We start from the raw sequence: 14,528 nt of genomic DNA, 5'->3' as shown, positions 1-14,528 counted from the left end.
GTTTTACACATAGCGAGGCTATTTTGTGTAATATTACGTCAAAATCTTGGCTTAAAATTTAACGAGCAATCGCGATATCGTATTGTTAAATAACTATCAGCGAGAACATGAAAAGTTTATCTCTAACCACCGACACCTGCAACGGACAAGATTTGAGCGATACATTTAGTACCAATATTTTTTATTCCTCGCATTACTACTATATCAATCGTTCTTTTGCCAGAAATTCTCAAGACTACGGATTCTTTAATTAGCGAACACTCGGCTCCGAAATCGGGGTAAAATGGAAACGACTCACCCGGATGGCTTGATCTACCAGTTGGCGCCTCCACTACGTAGAAGTCGATTCGACACTCGGTATTGAAATTATATTCGGGGCACTGCTTTGTAAAGGATTTTCCTCCATAATCAGATTGATGGCTGCGCACTATGCAGCGGAGTCGAAAAATTGTTAGGTTCCACACTCGATTTTTGCACTAGCGACGGAATTAACTCGCGCATGATGGTCGTAAGCTCTTGCACTGTTATAACCGGCACTGATCCCACTTCTGATGTCGGGTTTACATTAGAATTAGGGTTAGGGGCGTGAAACGAATCTTCGTTTGCGTTACACGTTGTCGTTATGCAATAGAGAAGACATTGACTAGTGCAAATACGATTATTATAGAACCGGACAAGTAACCGTGGTAGTTAGGTACTCGAGGAACTAATGACAATGATCCTAGGTTCAATAACGAATCCGCGGTCGACGGGATGATAGATGAACGTGCTCACAAAATTCACTGGTCGTAAAGGGTTACTGTTTTCGTCAATGAGATAGCGAGAGAGAATGACTTTCCCGTCCCGATGGTGCCACAGAGGAAAACCATATTGGGGTGTGTCTAAGGACACGAGATCATCGGATTCGTCGAGAAAAGCCTTCGTTCAGAAAGTAAGGGAAATTGGCGTTGCTGCTAATTGGTTAATCTCCATACCGGTGGTTAGAAAAAGATGCTAGCCGCCCTCGAGGGAAAGTTGCTAGTGGGAGACGCCGCTCGTTGAAAAATAGGTCTCCCCTATTTTCCCGTAGTTGGGACAAAGACTGTTTGTCTGTTTGAAGAACTTTAGTTGACTAAATCTTAAGATTTATAACGGGCCCTCGGGCTAGCTGAACATGTACTGCGGAGACGCATCGACATCTGGCAATCATCTTACTCGAAGAATAGGGTTTGCGTGTGGTGAGCTACGGGACAGAGACCGTTGGAATGTTTGCTGTCGAGTGTTACAACTATTTCCTTTTTAAGGAGAGCTATAGAATTATTCCATGCCTTTGTTAGACAAAGCGTTCATCCCGTGACCGCGGCTACGTTCGGCGACTGACTGTCGCCTCGAGCCCAAGCTCACTATCACAACTCTCAAACAATTACAATCGGATTGAATAACTACAATTGTTCAATTACAGCTATAGTAGACTCTAGGTTACAATGTTGCGGGATTATCCAAAATTCCAAAGGCTCCGGTGTTCTTTCATCTCCGACATATATATGGGTTTAGGTTAAGATATTCAGGAACGTTGAATATTTTAGCCGTTTCAAATACTTTTGATATCTACTTTAAATATAATATTTCAGATGGTTTCGGATCTTCAATATTTAAGAATCCATATACTTATTACACTTGCTCTAGTATTCACATATATACTCAAAAATTGTTAGTATATGATATATATTCGAGTACTCTTACCGTTTTAGATTCCATGCCATAATCTCAGCTACTAAATGTCTGTATTATACTCTATGCTCTTAATTTTTCAAGTAAATACATTCTTCCACCAACATAACCTCCAAACCCTTATCGTTCAGGTGACCTGTAAACTTTCTCCGCGAGTTTTTATCCTCGACATCTCTACGAACCAACAAAAAAAAAAAGACAATCAATCCTCAACTGACAGTAGTAAACAAAGCAGGAAAGAAACTGAAGATAACGCGACACATTGGCGAGGTCGATCGAGCGTATAGCATATCAAGAAAAGACGGTCCTCGGTGCGGATTGAGCGGTGGTATCGCGAACCCTGGCTTGCGGAATGAAAAGCCTCTTTTGTCTCTATGCGGCTCTTTCTCTCATCTTTCGGGCTTCCTCTCCCGCGGCCAGGACTGGGAATACAATTGAAATATCATCCAGTGGCGCGCACCGCTTCATTGTCAACTAAGATCATTTGGTCTTAGAAATTTATTCGGTCCAGGATCGTGCTTCCGAAAGGTCACAGGCGCGGGCGTGAGAGAGGGAAGCAAGGGCTTTTCTTCGAGTTCCTTTTCAGAGCGGAACAAGTCGCCGAAAGAAGGGCAACGCTGAAATTCCAACTTCGAGGATCACATTGAATTACAGGTCGAGCTACGAAGCGCGCGCTATGGCTTTTAGTTGCTGCAAGTTTCTACTCGCACGTTTTCCATCCTCGTCTCCAACTCGGTAATTTTACTCTACCGAGTTCTTGCTTGTTCTAGGGGTGCAGGAATTTGTATCAGAGATTCGACGTTAGAAAAAATAGTACGAAGGTTGTAGTTTTATAGTAGCGTCTATTTTTAATATTGTTTCTTCTATTTTTGGTTATAGTAAAGTTTCCTTTATATTTTCTTTTTGGATTATAGTTCATTTTATATTTTATATTCGAAGCTTACGATTATTGTATAAAAGTTATTGTACATTAGCAATTAATATGACTATTTCAAACTTCGGTTCAATTTTTAAGATACAGATTAGTATTTCAAAATTTTTTTACTAGATTTTGAAGTGTTATAGATTATAGAGAAAAAAATGAAATGATGTTTACACATCTTGAAGCCTGAAGCATTTCCTTGAAAATAGAAATTGAAACGATTTCCATTCCATGGAGAAACAGTTACAATTGTGAAAGAGTTAAGATTAACTCTTGGCAGATGCCTAGGGCAATATATTGAATGATGATTGAGGAAAGGGCTAAACTCTTATGTGGTAATTAAGTGCCGCCCTGTTTATTCGGAAATTTCTCTGTCCACTTGATCGGTCGTGCCTCCAATTATCTCTATTGACGTTTTGCATCTGTTGACGCAGCATCCGGTAGCCCTCCGTCGTGCAGATACGTGAAGGGTCAATGGTCGGAATGCGACTCGAAAACCAACACACGGTCCCGCACACTGAACCTTAAAAAGGGAGACAAATCCTGCGACCAGACCAAGACCATCCAAAAAAAGTGTAAAAAAGGTAAGCCACTTTTATTCATTATTCATTTCCACTTTTGGCAACCCTCATTCTTTAGTTCATTCTTGATTTAATTTTTTTGAAGTTTATATGATTAGTAGACTGCGGATTTCTTTAATACTATATGCATTCTATGTATTTTTGTACTTTTAAATTTCCCATAAATACATAAATATTTACATATTAGTAAATTGCATATTAGTATTTACTGATTAGTAACAAAAATTGGAAAAATATTGTTCATTAATTAAGATGTTCTGAAAAATCACAAAATTATAATAAAATGTGATGTTTGACAAGGTAACAACACTGAACAGTATCCTATTTGATAGTACTAATTTTATTTATCAAAAGGATTTTCGCAAATTTTTTTATCAAAGGACAAGAGGAATTCAAGCAAATGGAATGACTAATAAAGGAGAGAAAACTCTATAATCGGAATCAGTTCTTTGTTACTTTCTCATCAAAGAACATTAACATGCACTAATCCGAATTCTCTCATATATAATTCATAAAATTCGAGAAAAAGGCTATTTGATAAATCTGATAAGGGTATTTAACCGTGACATGCTTGTATTTCGTTGATTATAAACAATGCACGACGTGTCTTTCGCTAATTAATACACACTTTAATTTGGAGACACGAACGAGGTTGAATAGTTCTTTAGATAGAACGAGAGTTAATGGACCTGACTAATTAGCGAGAATCCCAGGAACGTCTTAATTAATTGAACGGAACGAAGAAGGACGCTTCTAGTTTATCGATAATTTCGGGCAACGGTGCACAATCCCTGTGATAAAGGCATGCTAAAATGGCCATGTTTCTGTGCGTAATCACTGTCATAATTGTGTTAGTTAAATTTGAAACCAGTCTGAAAATTTATATGCAAATTACGAGATATTTATTGTGAACATATATTTAGTAAAAAAATTAATGTTAAAAATGGTTCTAATGAATATATATTTAGGTTCATTAATATTTCCTATAGTATAAAAATAAAAAGTATAATATAAATATTTCGTATGATATAGTATATTTAAAACGTATATATATATATATATATATATATATATATATATATATATATATATATATATATGTAGAAGGTTCCTACTTCACATACAACTCGAATATTTTTGCGATCAATTGTATATCAGAATGAATGAAATGAAAAGAATCGAAAGAAAAGTACATTGTGGTTAGAAGCTCGTTAAAGCAGCGCTATCAAACGTAGACTGGTCACGTTCAACGTACATACACCGACGTGGAACTTTTTAATTTAATGGACGCCGCTCCGTTTCCCCGCGTCTTTTCGATCGAGTTAAATGTGACATTTAGAATCTAATCTATCGCAATGGCCGCGCAGATATTTCGATTTCGTGCGACGACCATTTGCTTTAAAGGACGCCACTTTGGGAAACCAAATTAAAATAAATTGCCACGAATGTCAGATTCCCAGATCGATGCTTTCAACGTGTACAATGAATAAAGTGTCACCATCTCTTAGAAATTTCTAAAACAAAAACGAATAGCGAATTTAGTAGTATTTCAATAGAAGTAATTTTTCATAAAACCGAATAAGATATTGGTAAAAAATAAAAAAGAGAATCTATGGTCGTGTGTCGTGTTGTAACATGAGATGTGCACCGTTGTCGCCTTAACTTGTATCGTGAGTGAATAATGGAGTTTATGGCGTTGTGATTATCTCTGTGCGGCGGGGAATATAGCTTGCCGGTACGAAAAGGGCACGTGGAGCGGATGCGTGAATCAGCTGATGACGAGAGTGGACAATTTGAAGGCAAACAGTGACGCCTCCTGCGAAAAGACGCGCCGGCTAACCAAAAGGTGTAAACCGGAGACCAACACTAAAAAATCTCCTAAAGGTATTTTTCTTGCCATTCTTCCTCAAAATATAAGTATTCTAATTAAATATGATCCTGAAAAATGTATCAACTATAATCATTTAATATGATAACTGTTCATAAAGAAACAATGGAAAAAATAGGTAATTTTTAAAAAAATTAGTAATGTACAATTCTAAAATAACTAAATACCTATTCTGAAGACATATTTCTACAAATCTATTGAAATCTACATTGATTTTAGTAATCGTAATAGATATTTCACCCCATTTCTTATCTCCGTTGTTTGATGGATATCGATTATATCTGTAACGTTAAAATAACTGCAAAATATCGTTCAAAATAATTTGAGTATACACCAGACGTACTATACTTTCGAACACAAGCAACAATGGCGCCAAGAAAAGATAATTTGTCATTGATATAATGCAACGGAGCGAAAAGGATGTTCCTTGAAATTTTCTTAAAAGACGCAACAACCCTATTGTCTGAAGTTCAGAGTTCTGCAATGGTGCGTAGTTGTACTCTCAAGATCGACACTGGTGTCACGATTCACGATACCTCGCTTCGTCGAGCATGCTTGACGATGGCATTGACAGAGTTAAAGATAGCTTATTGAAGCTTTTTCATGCGGTCACGATCAGACAATAGCAGCAATAAATGTTCCGTCCAAATGTTTGAATAGGGAGGACATACGTCCAAGAAGAACATTTTGTTCATCGTACTGATCCTTTTTCTCAATGAATTTTCTTTTATGAATGTATTCTTTTTACTGGATCATAAAACATTCATACGAATAATGTATCAGATAAGTACATTAACGTGATTAACGCAGTTAATCAATATCTCGTTGTTCTAAATCGTGACCCGTAATTACTGAACTCATTCAGTTTTGTAAGTTACAAATTTATTATCGGCAATCGATAATAAAGAATAAATCACACATGTACGTATTTCAAAAATATCATAACTCAAACAATTTTTTCAGCAAGAAGCTATTTGAAAGCTTACGAAAAGATATTTACTAAGTTTACAAATACGTAATATTGGCAAAAAGAATAGATTCTAGAAAACAATGGTCAAATATTATCTTCGTAATTTTCCATTTTCAGCCCCTAATATCTATAAATATTTGGAAATTACGATTTATAATTTTAATGAAATTGTAATTTTTTTAGGAGAACGAGCAAGCAAGAAGTCGGGTAAGCAGTAAACAGAAAAAATCGTCGATCATACAAAATGGTGCGCGGCGATCTGTTTCGACAACAGGCAACGAAAACACAATCTTGTCTTTTCCATGTGAAACTCTAATTTTCAAACAGATACTATTTAGCGTGAGCGTATGAAATGAAATGGACGAAAAAACGGAAACGTTCTGTATTTTATAGTACTGGCAGTGATTGTAATTGAAAAAAAGAAATTTCTCAAATACGATCTGTAAATCTGACTTTCGAACGTCTTCGAACGTTGCTGTCGGTACAAGCTCGATCGTCGGTAATAATTATCGATCGTATACGTCGGCTGTTTTCAGAATTACTTCCATTATATGTGGCCAAATGTTATTAATCACTATGCGAATATGCAGTAAACAGCATAGTTGCATTCAATATTGTTCTTAACAGTTCTGCCGACTCTGTAATTGCTGTGTACCAATTTACATGTGAATATTACGGATCTTGTCCTCGATACAGTAGCATAATAAAGTCATTAACATTCCTTATTGTTCCTTATTATAATAATATTCTTTTTTATTTCTTTTACTTGGTTTCCATTTTTTGATTGTCGAGACTTTAAATATAATAAGTAATTCAATGATTAGCCGTAAATATAAGTGATAAAATAGTTGATTGTTACTTCTTTTAAGAAAACCATCTTTCTTTTTTGTATTTTTTATTACGATTATTAGACTATGCTACTATACCGATGATAAAACGTTCCAAGATATAGTAATTGTATAGCAATACGCTATGGTAAACCTCTAGTTTCAAGAATCAACACGAAACTACTGCCGTTGAGATTCTTCGCGAAATATATTCTTGCTAGAATATACATCTCGTTACGAACCCATTCGATTTTTCAGCGTTATATGATTATCGATCATAGCGTGCTAGAAATCCCCAGTTAGAAGTAGTTTATCTTTTTTTTTAGTATGCGTCGAAAGATTAAAGGAACGAAGGATTGAAGGAACAAAATAATAAACTCTATGTTTTTAAAATGCCCATTAACTTTGTCTTCCTCTAAAGAATAAACGATCTCGCTATTGACGCAAATATTCAATCCATTGAATCCGCTAGAAGTCTTTTCCGCACACATTCTTACGCGTAATGTGTTTTAAGCTGACTCTCTGTTCGGTTTATTTTTTCATTGACAATATTTATACTTAAAACCAGGTACAATGTTTGTGGACAAAGATTATATCTTCTCAACTGTCGCATAGATAATATACAGTGTTCGATGTTAACTATGTCTTATACATCCAAAGGTTTCCAAACTTCTCGGACGTTTTTATTTTTATTAGGACATAATCGAGGTTCCAACGCAATTCATAAATTTAATTATAATAATGATAAAAGAAAAGAAACTACTCTTTTGTAAGGAAAGGAATTATAATTAAAACTAAATAAATATTTCTCGTAATTGTTGAAATGAAATAATTTGGAAAGTGTTATTTAAAAACTGCCGCGTCCTTAAGTTTGGGAATCAACGACTTACGTAATAAGCACGATTTAATAATTATTACCATTCTCCGATATGTACTAATGATTCTTCTCGACAAGACGTAAACCTTGCATAAAATGAAACGTCGATATATACAGTCGTTATATGTGTCTCGTATTATCTCTGAATGGAAAAACTTAATAATAACGAAAGCCAAATGAGCATGAAAATCAAATTAACATAATGCAAAGTCTCAAGCATCTCGTAGATCCGGGGGCTAATTAAATTAATTAGAACTCGTCTCTACGAGGTGTTCCATTGAAACTATAGAAATCAAACCTTTCCCCCTCCCCAGTACAAGATTGTATTTGTTTTTAAGTCTAGATGTATACAAAACAAGAGAAAAATTCGGCAAAGTCAAGTCAGCTGATTCAGGTAACGATGCTGGATATATACGGCGTATCTGTATAAAAAGAAAAGTAAAAAGAACAACTCAGCGAACACGCGCACTATACGGATCGATCGTATTGATCGGTATCAATGATCGTAGATTAGACTACATATGTACATCATATCATCATTATGCATAAAAAAAAAGAAAAGATAAAAAAACGAATCTATCGATAGAGTAAGATAGCATTACGTTCTATGGTTTCTTCTAATTAACTACCATTAAACGTCTACTAAAACGTAATTAAATAATAACATGCTTGACCTCTATTTGTGTGGAACTCGATGGGAGTTCTTCGTGTTTTAAACGCATTGTAACATAGCATAATAACGATAGAAGGTACGCTAACGATTAGAGATTAAAATTGTTCTTAAAACGCGAGTGAAGTATCATGGCGAGAGGAAGCGTTAATTGCTTTTTCAAATTTCGATCCATCATTGTACTTGCAACATAATCAAAAGTCTTTCCAATTTTGTGTTATTGAATTGTTTGATTATGCCATTCGAAATTTTTTAAATCATTCATAGTATTCACGTTAATAGATTAAACATGTTTAGCGAATTTGAAACCAATTAATAAAACCGGAGAAGAAATTCTGTTCTCGGTATCTTTCTATATAGTAGTCGCGGACGAGTTTAAATCAGATCAAAAGAAAGCGGGAAATATTAGTCGATTAAGGAGGGCATGTTCGAAAGAAAGATGTCTTCAATAGGAAGTTCAGGTTTTAGTTGCCTAGGCCCTAGGCAATCGAATCAAATTCATATTTCTTAAATCAAATATCTCGTAGCTCGTGGGAAATTGTCGTCAGTAATTTATTTACAAGCTGACGTTATAACTGAACGCAAAAATTGTATAATGTATCTACTTACTTATTAAATAATTGTGTAACCGTTACACATGTAATAAAAATCCAATGTTGTCAATAAAAACTAAATATTATATACAAAACTGTTGATGAATCTCTTGATTTTCAGTCAAAGCAAATTGATTTGAATTTTTAATAAGTGAAACACATACAATGCATGCATGTTTTATGTAAAGACAAGCATTTTTTATTTATATGAAAACCATATAAAAAATACAAATTTTCAAAGATAATGATACAATTGCCATTGCATAAAAAACGTTAAAAAATTGGACGGATACAGATCTTAATTTCTTCAATATAATTATATAATCTTCTTTCGCTAATACTTTGTTTCTTTTCTTTCATGTTGTGTCATGAAATATATTTAAATTTAACACAGAATTTAAAAATTATTGCTTACTTTGTTATACGTATCATTCTTTAAATGAATGTTTATACGTTTAGAAGTTATCTTAGCGAAGAAGAAAATATTTTACGAATTTTCATGACACAAATCGTCATTAAAGAGAAAGAATTTGAATGGACGGAGATTCGTTAAAATTCCTTACTCTATGTATAAAAAGGTGACGTATAAAAGACACATGAAATTACATTTATAAGGCACATAACTACATTATCTTAAGGTAGAAAACTGATGTTGCCTGCATGTGCTGTCAAAGCAATTTTTTTAAGGTATGCTTGTGAAGAATTTTCAGATCTGAAGTGTTACTGTGAAATATATAGTAAACACATACTTATATGTTAAAATAGATTCTAATTTAATCTAAATTCTTTTCTAATACGAAACAGATCCGTAACATGATGTGAAAACATATGGTGATATCTATCTAATTTTACGCCATAGAAACTGAAAGTTTTCGAGAATACGCCTTTTCTTCCCATTCTCGATCAGACGGCAACGGTGCATGCCGTAGCTTACAAATACGCGAACCGTATCTTAATAAAATTATTATTACACAGACAACCAAAAGGGTTAAACACGTGGATGCTGGCCAAAAAATATGCAGTCCCATATTTTCTACTTAAATGATTTTTTTAAAGTATAATTTTACCTTGTGTACCTTGTGTTTTACCTTTGTACACTTGCTACTTTCCAACTTTGGCTATTACAGTAGATCAGTTTATATGATTGTAAAACAATTGTGATGTTCTTAATTTGATACTAATATTCTTGAGAGCTTGTAAACTTTTGTATACACATAATATCAAGACTAATGTCTAATTAAATTTCACTCTCACGTTTTTGCATCTCCATATATTCTTGTGTTTGTGGTACGGTTCCATATGGTTTTGGATTGTGATATTGTAAAACTTCTTGTTTATCTTGTGTCACAAGACGTCCTGGTTCTAGCTCACTTAAGTCCAAAGGTGGTGTTTTATGAGGTAATACAGTCCACAATGGTTGAATCCACCTATTTCCTAATTACGTAAAAAGAAGGAGAAGATTATAAGATCATTTGTAAATGAAAGATGAATAAAATATCTTATAAAAGTTACCTGTATGGGGACTTTGCCAATAATTTCTATGACGGGAGCACCAACAAAATCCAATGTTCAAAATGCATAGGAATGCAAATATGAAGGAACAGATAGTGACAGTGACATAAAATGGAGTAAAATCACCATATTCGTGCTTCACAAAGTATGGATTCTTCAAATAATCCTCTCGCTCGTCTAAAATGGACATTTTATAAATTTTAGACTGAGATTCTTCTGAAAAAACAAAGATGATTTTCCCTTCAATGCTTAAACTTACACCAAAATTTTTAAAATCAATAATTAAAAAGTTGATTGGAAAGAATAAACAAATATTCTCAATCATATAATAACATCACTCAACATTTAAAAAATATATAATAAATAGTCAATTAACAAAATAAATACATGTCTTCCAAGAGATTTAAAAAATGTATATTTCAAAAACTGAATAATGTCTTGCATTTTTATAATACAAAAACTCCATTTTTTTTAGAGATGCAATCTCGCGTCATTCACTTAATGAAGGCGTGGCGTAAGGTCAACATTACGAAATTAGAGTTACTTTAAAGTGTGTGTATATTGTTTACTATTACCATTATTGATTATATTGTATTTGAAATAATAACTATGCCAAAAATTATAGTAATACTGATTTATCCTCAAAAAAATATGTAGTCAGTTCGTAAAAAAAGAAATTAGGGAACCTCAACATGAATAAATGAGAATAACATCAATATTACATAATACGCACCTTCTTTCGTTCTTCGTTCTTCTACCGATCATTAATTAAATCTTTTATTAATTAATAATATATATAAAGTAGTTTTACTAACATTAATGCAACGACGTAACTATCACAATTACTCACATCACTCAATGCATTAGAATCTGTTACACTAAGTTGTATTTGGGCGGGGCGTTGTATATGGCGGGGGAAATGAGTGCTTTATGCAGTGTTCACATGTAGCGATAGAACGAAATAGTCGTGTTACGCTATCGCAAGAACTTGCTTTGTAAATTTAGTTTTAGCTAGCTAAAGTCAGTCTGTGTATATAAATTAGGAATAAAATTCTAAATCGATTGATTTTATGTCTGCATGAATAGAAAAATCTGCATTGTCTAAAATGAGAGAAAGTCAGAAGTCGGCAGACAGGAAGTACTTCATTAAGTAACGTTCAGTTGGGAGCTGTCTCGAATTAGCAATTGTGAGACAGGTCACGTACAGTGCTTGAAAGAGTCTGCTCTATTGTCTTTCCCAAGTTATGTACATATTTCTTTCGCAGCCATTTCCCTTCACATGCGTGTACCCCTCGCTTTCTGGTTGGGCCATCGAAGCGTTTTCCATCTCCATCGACTCAGTAGTGGATGGACCCGAAACATGAGATTTCGATGAACGGGGAGAAACCCCACCCAATATTGAATCAGGATGAGCAGGGAAGGGGATCCGAAGCAAAGAAACGAGGACATGAGCAGAAACCGCGACTTCGCAAACAAGAACCAGTTTTTCGAATTAGATCAATTTTATTCATTCTCGAGAATTAGTCTTCTTGCATTCTCGACGAACTAATTTTTGACGCGAAGTGTAAGGTTTTTGAGTAAATCATAAATCTAAAGTCTTCTCAATTTCGCACATTCCGGTGAGTAGAGCGGTTCAGCGCTTCACGAACACCAATGAGCAACGCACTTTTCCCTAGAACTGAGAACGTAACGTAAAGCCGTATTCCTAATCTGTAAATGCTTCAACAATTTTGGTTAAATGAAGGATTGGTTGAAAAGGATAAACTCCATTTTGTTATAATAAAAGTTTATTTAAATTAAAGTTAAGCCATTTATTTCATGTTATTTGTTTATATTAATTCACTATTATATTTCATCTTTTGTAGCCACAATACACATATTTTCTAGTGATACATCGGTAGTGGTATAATAAATTAGATTAGTTTGAAATCCAACTTTTTTTAAGTACTCCAAGCGACCCCAATTCAATAATGAATTTACTTTTCGGCCGATTTGTTCTTTTTCACTCGAGGTTAAAGTTTTTATGTTTGTTCTTAAAAATATTAAATAATATATTTTTTTATCTTTCATGGTTAATTATAAAAAATATTTGGAATTTTAACATGAATATATTACCTTGTCTCTCCTGAATCATTTTGAATTTCTGGAGTATTAATTGTCTTATTTAGATCAGAGCCACAAGTTGCCCAGCTAGCAATGCTACATAAAATTGTAAATTCATTTGCTGTAAATCCAGACTGTTCTAAATACTCTTTCCCAACATATGATGCATATTCACATCTGTGATGGCAACAAAATGCAATGATTATACCAGTAACATTGCATTTAGGTTCATTTTGCATTGCTTGAACTAAGCAACTTAGAGTTAAATCTATGAAATAATTTTTTTTAGTAATTTTAATATAAATATTATGAATATAATATTAGAAATATATAAAAATATATATATATACCTGTAGCTGCTCCACACAAATGTTTTGCAATACCAACTTTACGTTCAAATTTTTTAATTCCTGTTATATCATTCAGTTTCAAGTCAGCAATGTCAGCACGTATTCTTTCTATTAAGAGAGAAGATTGTTCATTTTTCAATTTATTATCACTCTTATGTCTGTGACTTGAACGGTCTACTAATAAAATACAACAGTCTTTTTTATGCTTCACTATTTGGCCCAACCAATAAGTTAGTTTACCCTTTCCTGCTCCAAATTCAATAAAGCATGTATTGTCTTTTATAAGATTTACACGTTCCAAGTGTGATAATAATGATGAATTTTGTAAGAGATGTTTCTTAATAGTTTTTCCACAAGAATTATTATTTATTTTATCTTTAAGTATTGGATGTTCCAATACTATTTTATGAAATTGGGGTAACTTTTCTATAAAAGGATTAAAGAATTATACACTTTTTAATTTCAAGTTTTGAATTTACATATGTATGTATTACTAACCGTAAACAGTTTTTACTTTGTCTATAACTGTATTTATTATAAGGTCATTTAATTCAGAGAGCGGTATGTGTCGTGGTGCTTCGTAAGTCTTATTAGCATTAATTCCTTTTACGATAAATGATGGTTGTGCATCAATCAAGCGTTTTGCATTGCATACTTTTAAATGTTTAGTTAGCTTAGACTCATAACATGTACTGGAAATGATCTATAAATTTTATATACATAACGAAATATGAAATATTTATTATAACAGAGACATAAACTCACTGTGTCGGATCAAGTGGACATTTTATTCGTTTATTTTCAGATCCTTCTTTATCAGAATGATTAAATTCTAATGAAACTGGTTGATGTTCGCCGCAATACTTCTTTCCTTCCTTCACTACCATACGGCAATAACGTTTTTTTCTCTTCACAAAATACATGCAATGACTTTCTCCAGTCATTTCACTTAATCGCTAGATTCTTTGTTCTATAAAGTGTTTTTGTTCGATCAGTATATATTTGAAAGAAGCTACAATTCATACGTATACATAACGTGACATAACCTAACAGTAAATTAAACATGCTGTTAGAGCTACGTAGGATTAAACTTACATAATTGAATACATAAATATGTATTACTACATCTAATAATTTTATGATTGAAAAATTTTATTTACTATAAGAAGTCGATCATAAAATTGAGGCTACTTTAAATTTGCGTGAAATATAACTCAACTAAAAAGTATGTATATAATAGGCAATTGCAGCAAACGTCTGTAGCAGTTGCTTTCAAGCGTTCGAAGAGATAGATGGTATTCATTTTTTAAAATATATATTTTTTAAGGTTATTTATTTAAACAATTGCATTTGTCTCGCGAAATTTCTATTTTGATGTTACATTACATATTCATTAGTCAACTATGGTTTGCCATATTGCATTGATAAATTGTTTTTATATTTAATATATAAGTTTCTGTATTTACTTAACATTTTAATATTAGATTTTACCAACAGTTAAAAAAGTGGATAATTATTTATAGTT

At 33.3% G+C, this 14,528-nt stretch overlaps 4 protein-coding genes across 8 annotated transcripts in view; 1 reads left to right on the top strand and 3 right to left on the bottom strand.

Moving 5' to 3' along the window:
* LOC117233855 overlaps positions 1–9,133 on the top strand; it is a 46,029-nt gene extending 36,896 nt beyond the window's left edge. For both annotated transcript variants that reach the window (XM_033494490.1, XM_033494491.1), the window contains exons 3-5: positions 3,067–3,216; positions 4,942–5,097; positions 6,255–9,133. In XM_033494490.1, coding sequence (XP_033350381.1) covers positions 3,067–3,216; positions 4,942–5,097; positions 6,255–6,289 — 341 coding nt within the window. In that variant the 3' untranslated portion in view covers positions 6,290–9,133. The remainder of the gene's footprint in view (positions 1–3,066; positions 3,217–4,941; positions 5,098–6,254) is intronic.
* A 657-nt stretch (positions 9,134–9,790) lies between these two features.
* On the bottom strand, positions 9,791–10,197 carry LOC117233857. The gene has a single exon (XM_033494494.1). The coding sequence runs from the start codon at positions 10,064–10,066 to the stop codon at positions 9,887–9,889; it is 180 nt and encodes a 59-aa protein (XP_033350385.1). The 5' UTR covers positions 10,067–10,197; the 3' UTR covers positions 9,791–9,886.
* LOC117233856 lies at positions 9,795–11,449 on the bottom strand. Of its 2 annotated transcripts, none has more exons than XM_033494492.1 (3): positions 11,285–11,449; positions 10,551–10,736; positions 9,795–10,472 (listed from the first exon to the last, which is right to left on the bottom strand). In XM_033494492.1, the coding sequence occupies exons 1-3, from the start codon at positions 11,313–11,315 to the stop codon at positions 10,276–10,278; spliced, it is 414 nt and encodes a 137-aa protein (XP_033350383.1). In that variant the 5' UTR covers positions 11,316–11,449; the 3' UTR covers positions 9,795–10,275. The 2 variants fall into 2 exon arrangements, with proteins under 2 accessions (XP_033350383.1, XP_033350384.1); XM_033494493.1 differs by having other exon boundaries at positions 10,551–10,776; positions 11,285–11,445.
* Positions 11,450–12,346: 897 nt separating this feature from the next.
* LOC117233853 (tRNA:m(4)X modification enzyme TRM13 homolog) lies at positions 12,347–14,296 on the bottom strand. 3 transcript variants are annotated; one of them, XM_033494484.1, is made up of 6 exons: positions 14,099–14,296; positions 13,769–14,015; positions 13,502–13,695; positions 13,004–13,429; positions 12,666–12,921; positions 12,347–12,582 (listed from the first exon to the last, which is right to left on the bottom strand). In XM_033494484.1, exons 2-6 carry the CDS (start codon positions 13,945–13,947, stop codon positions 12,396–12,398), a joined length of 1,242 nt encoding a protein of 413 aa, XP_033350375.1. In that variant the 5' UTR covers positions 13,948–14,015; positions 14,099–14,296; the 3' UTR covers positions 12,347–12,395. The 3 variants fall into 3 exon arrangements, with proteins under 3 accessions (XP_033350375.1, XP_033350376.1, XP_033350374.1); XM_033494485.1 differs by having other exon boundaries at positions 13,769–13,973; XM_033494483.1 differs by lacking the exon at positions 14,099–14,296 and having other exon boundaries at positions 13,769–14,072.
* Positions 14,297–14,528: the final 232 nt, after the last annotated feature.

The sequence above is a fragment of the Bombus vosnesenskii genome, unplaced genomic scaffold, assembly GCF_011952255.1.
Source record: "Bombus vosnesenskii isolate JDL3184/JDL3185 unplaced genomic scaffold, Bvos_JDL3184-5_v1.1 scf7180000013299, whole genome shotgun sequence".
NCBI lineage: Eukaryota > Metazoa > Arthropoda > Insecta > Hymenoptera > Apidae > Bombus > Bombus vosnesenskii.
This window is presented reverse-complemented; position numbering and strand designations above follow the sequence as displayed.

What these genes read in the sequence shown, in the direction of transcription:
- LOC117233857 (XM_033494494.1), bottom strand. Translation starts at nt 10,066, where the DNA reads ATGGGACTGCATATTTTTTGGCCAGCATCCACGTGTTTAACCCTTTTG.
- LOC117233856 (XM_033494492.1), bottom strand. Translation starts at nt 11,315, where the DNA reads ATGATCGGTAGAAGAACGAAGAACGAAAGAA. An exon ending in AAGAACGAAGAACGAAAGAA is followed by an intron (nt 10,737 to 11,284) that starts GGTGCGTATTAT and finishes TTTATAAAATGT; the next exon opens with CCATTTTAGACGAGCGAGAG. An exon ending in TTGGCAAAGTCCCCATACAG is followed by an intron (nt 10,473 to 10,550) that starts GTAACTTTTATA and finishes TTACGTAATTAG; the next exon opens with GAAATAGGTGGATTCAACCA.
- LOC117233853 (XM_033494484.1), bottom strand. Translation starts at nt 13,947, where the DNA reads ATGACTGGAGAAAGTCATTGCATGTATTTTGTGAAGAGAAAAAAACGT. An exon ending in TTTGTGTGGAGCAGCTACAG is followed by an intron (nt 12,922 to 13,003) that starts GTATATATATAT and finishes ATTATTTCATAG; the next exon opens with ATTTAACTCTAAGTTGCTTA. An exon ending in AATGATTCAGGAGAGACAAG is followed by an intron (nt 12,583 to 12,665) that starts GTAATATATTCA and finishes AATATTTTTAAG; the next exon opens with AACAAACATAAAAACTTTAA.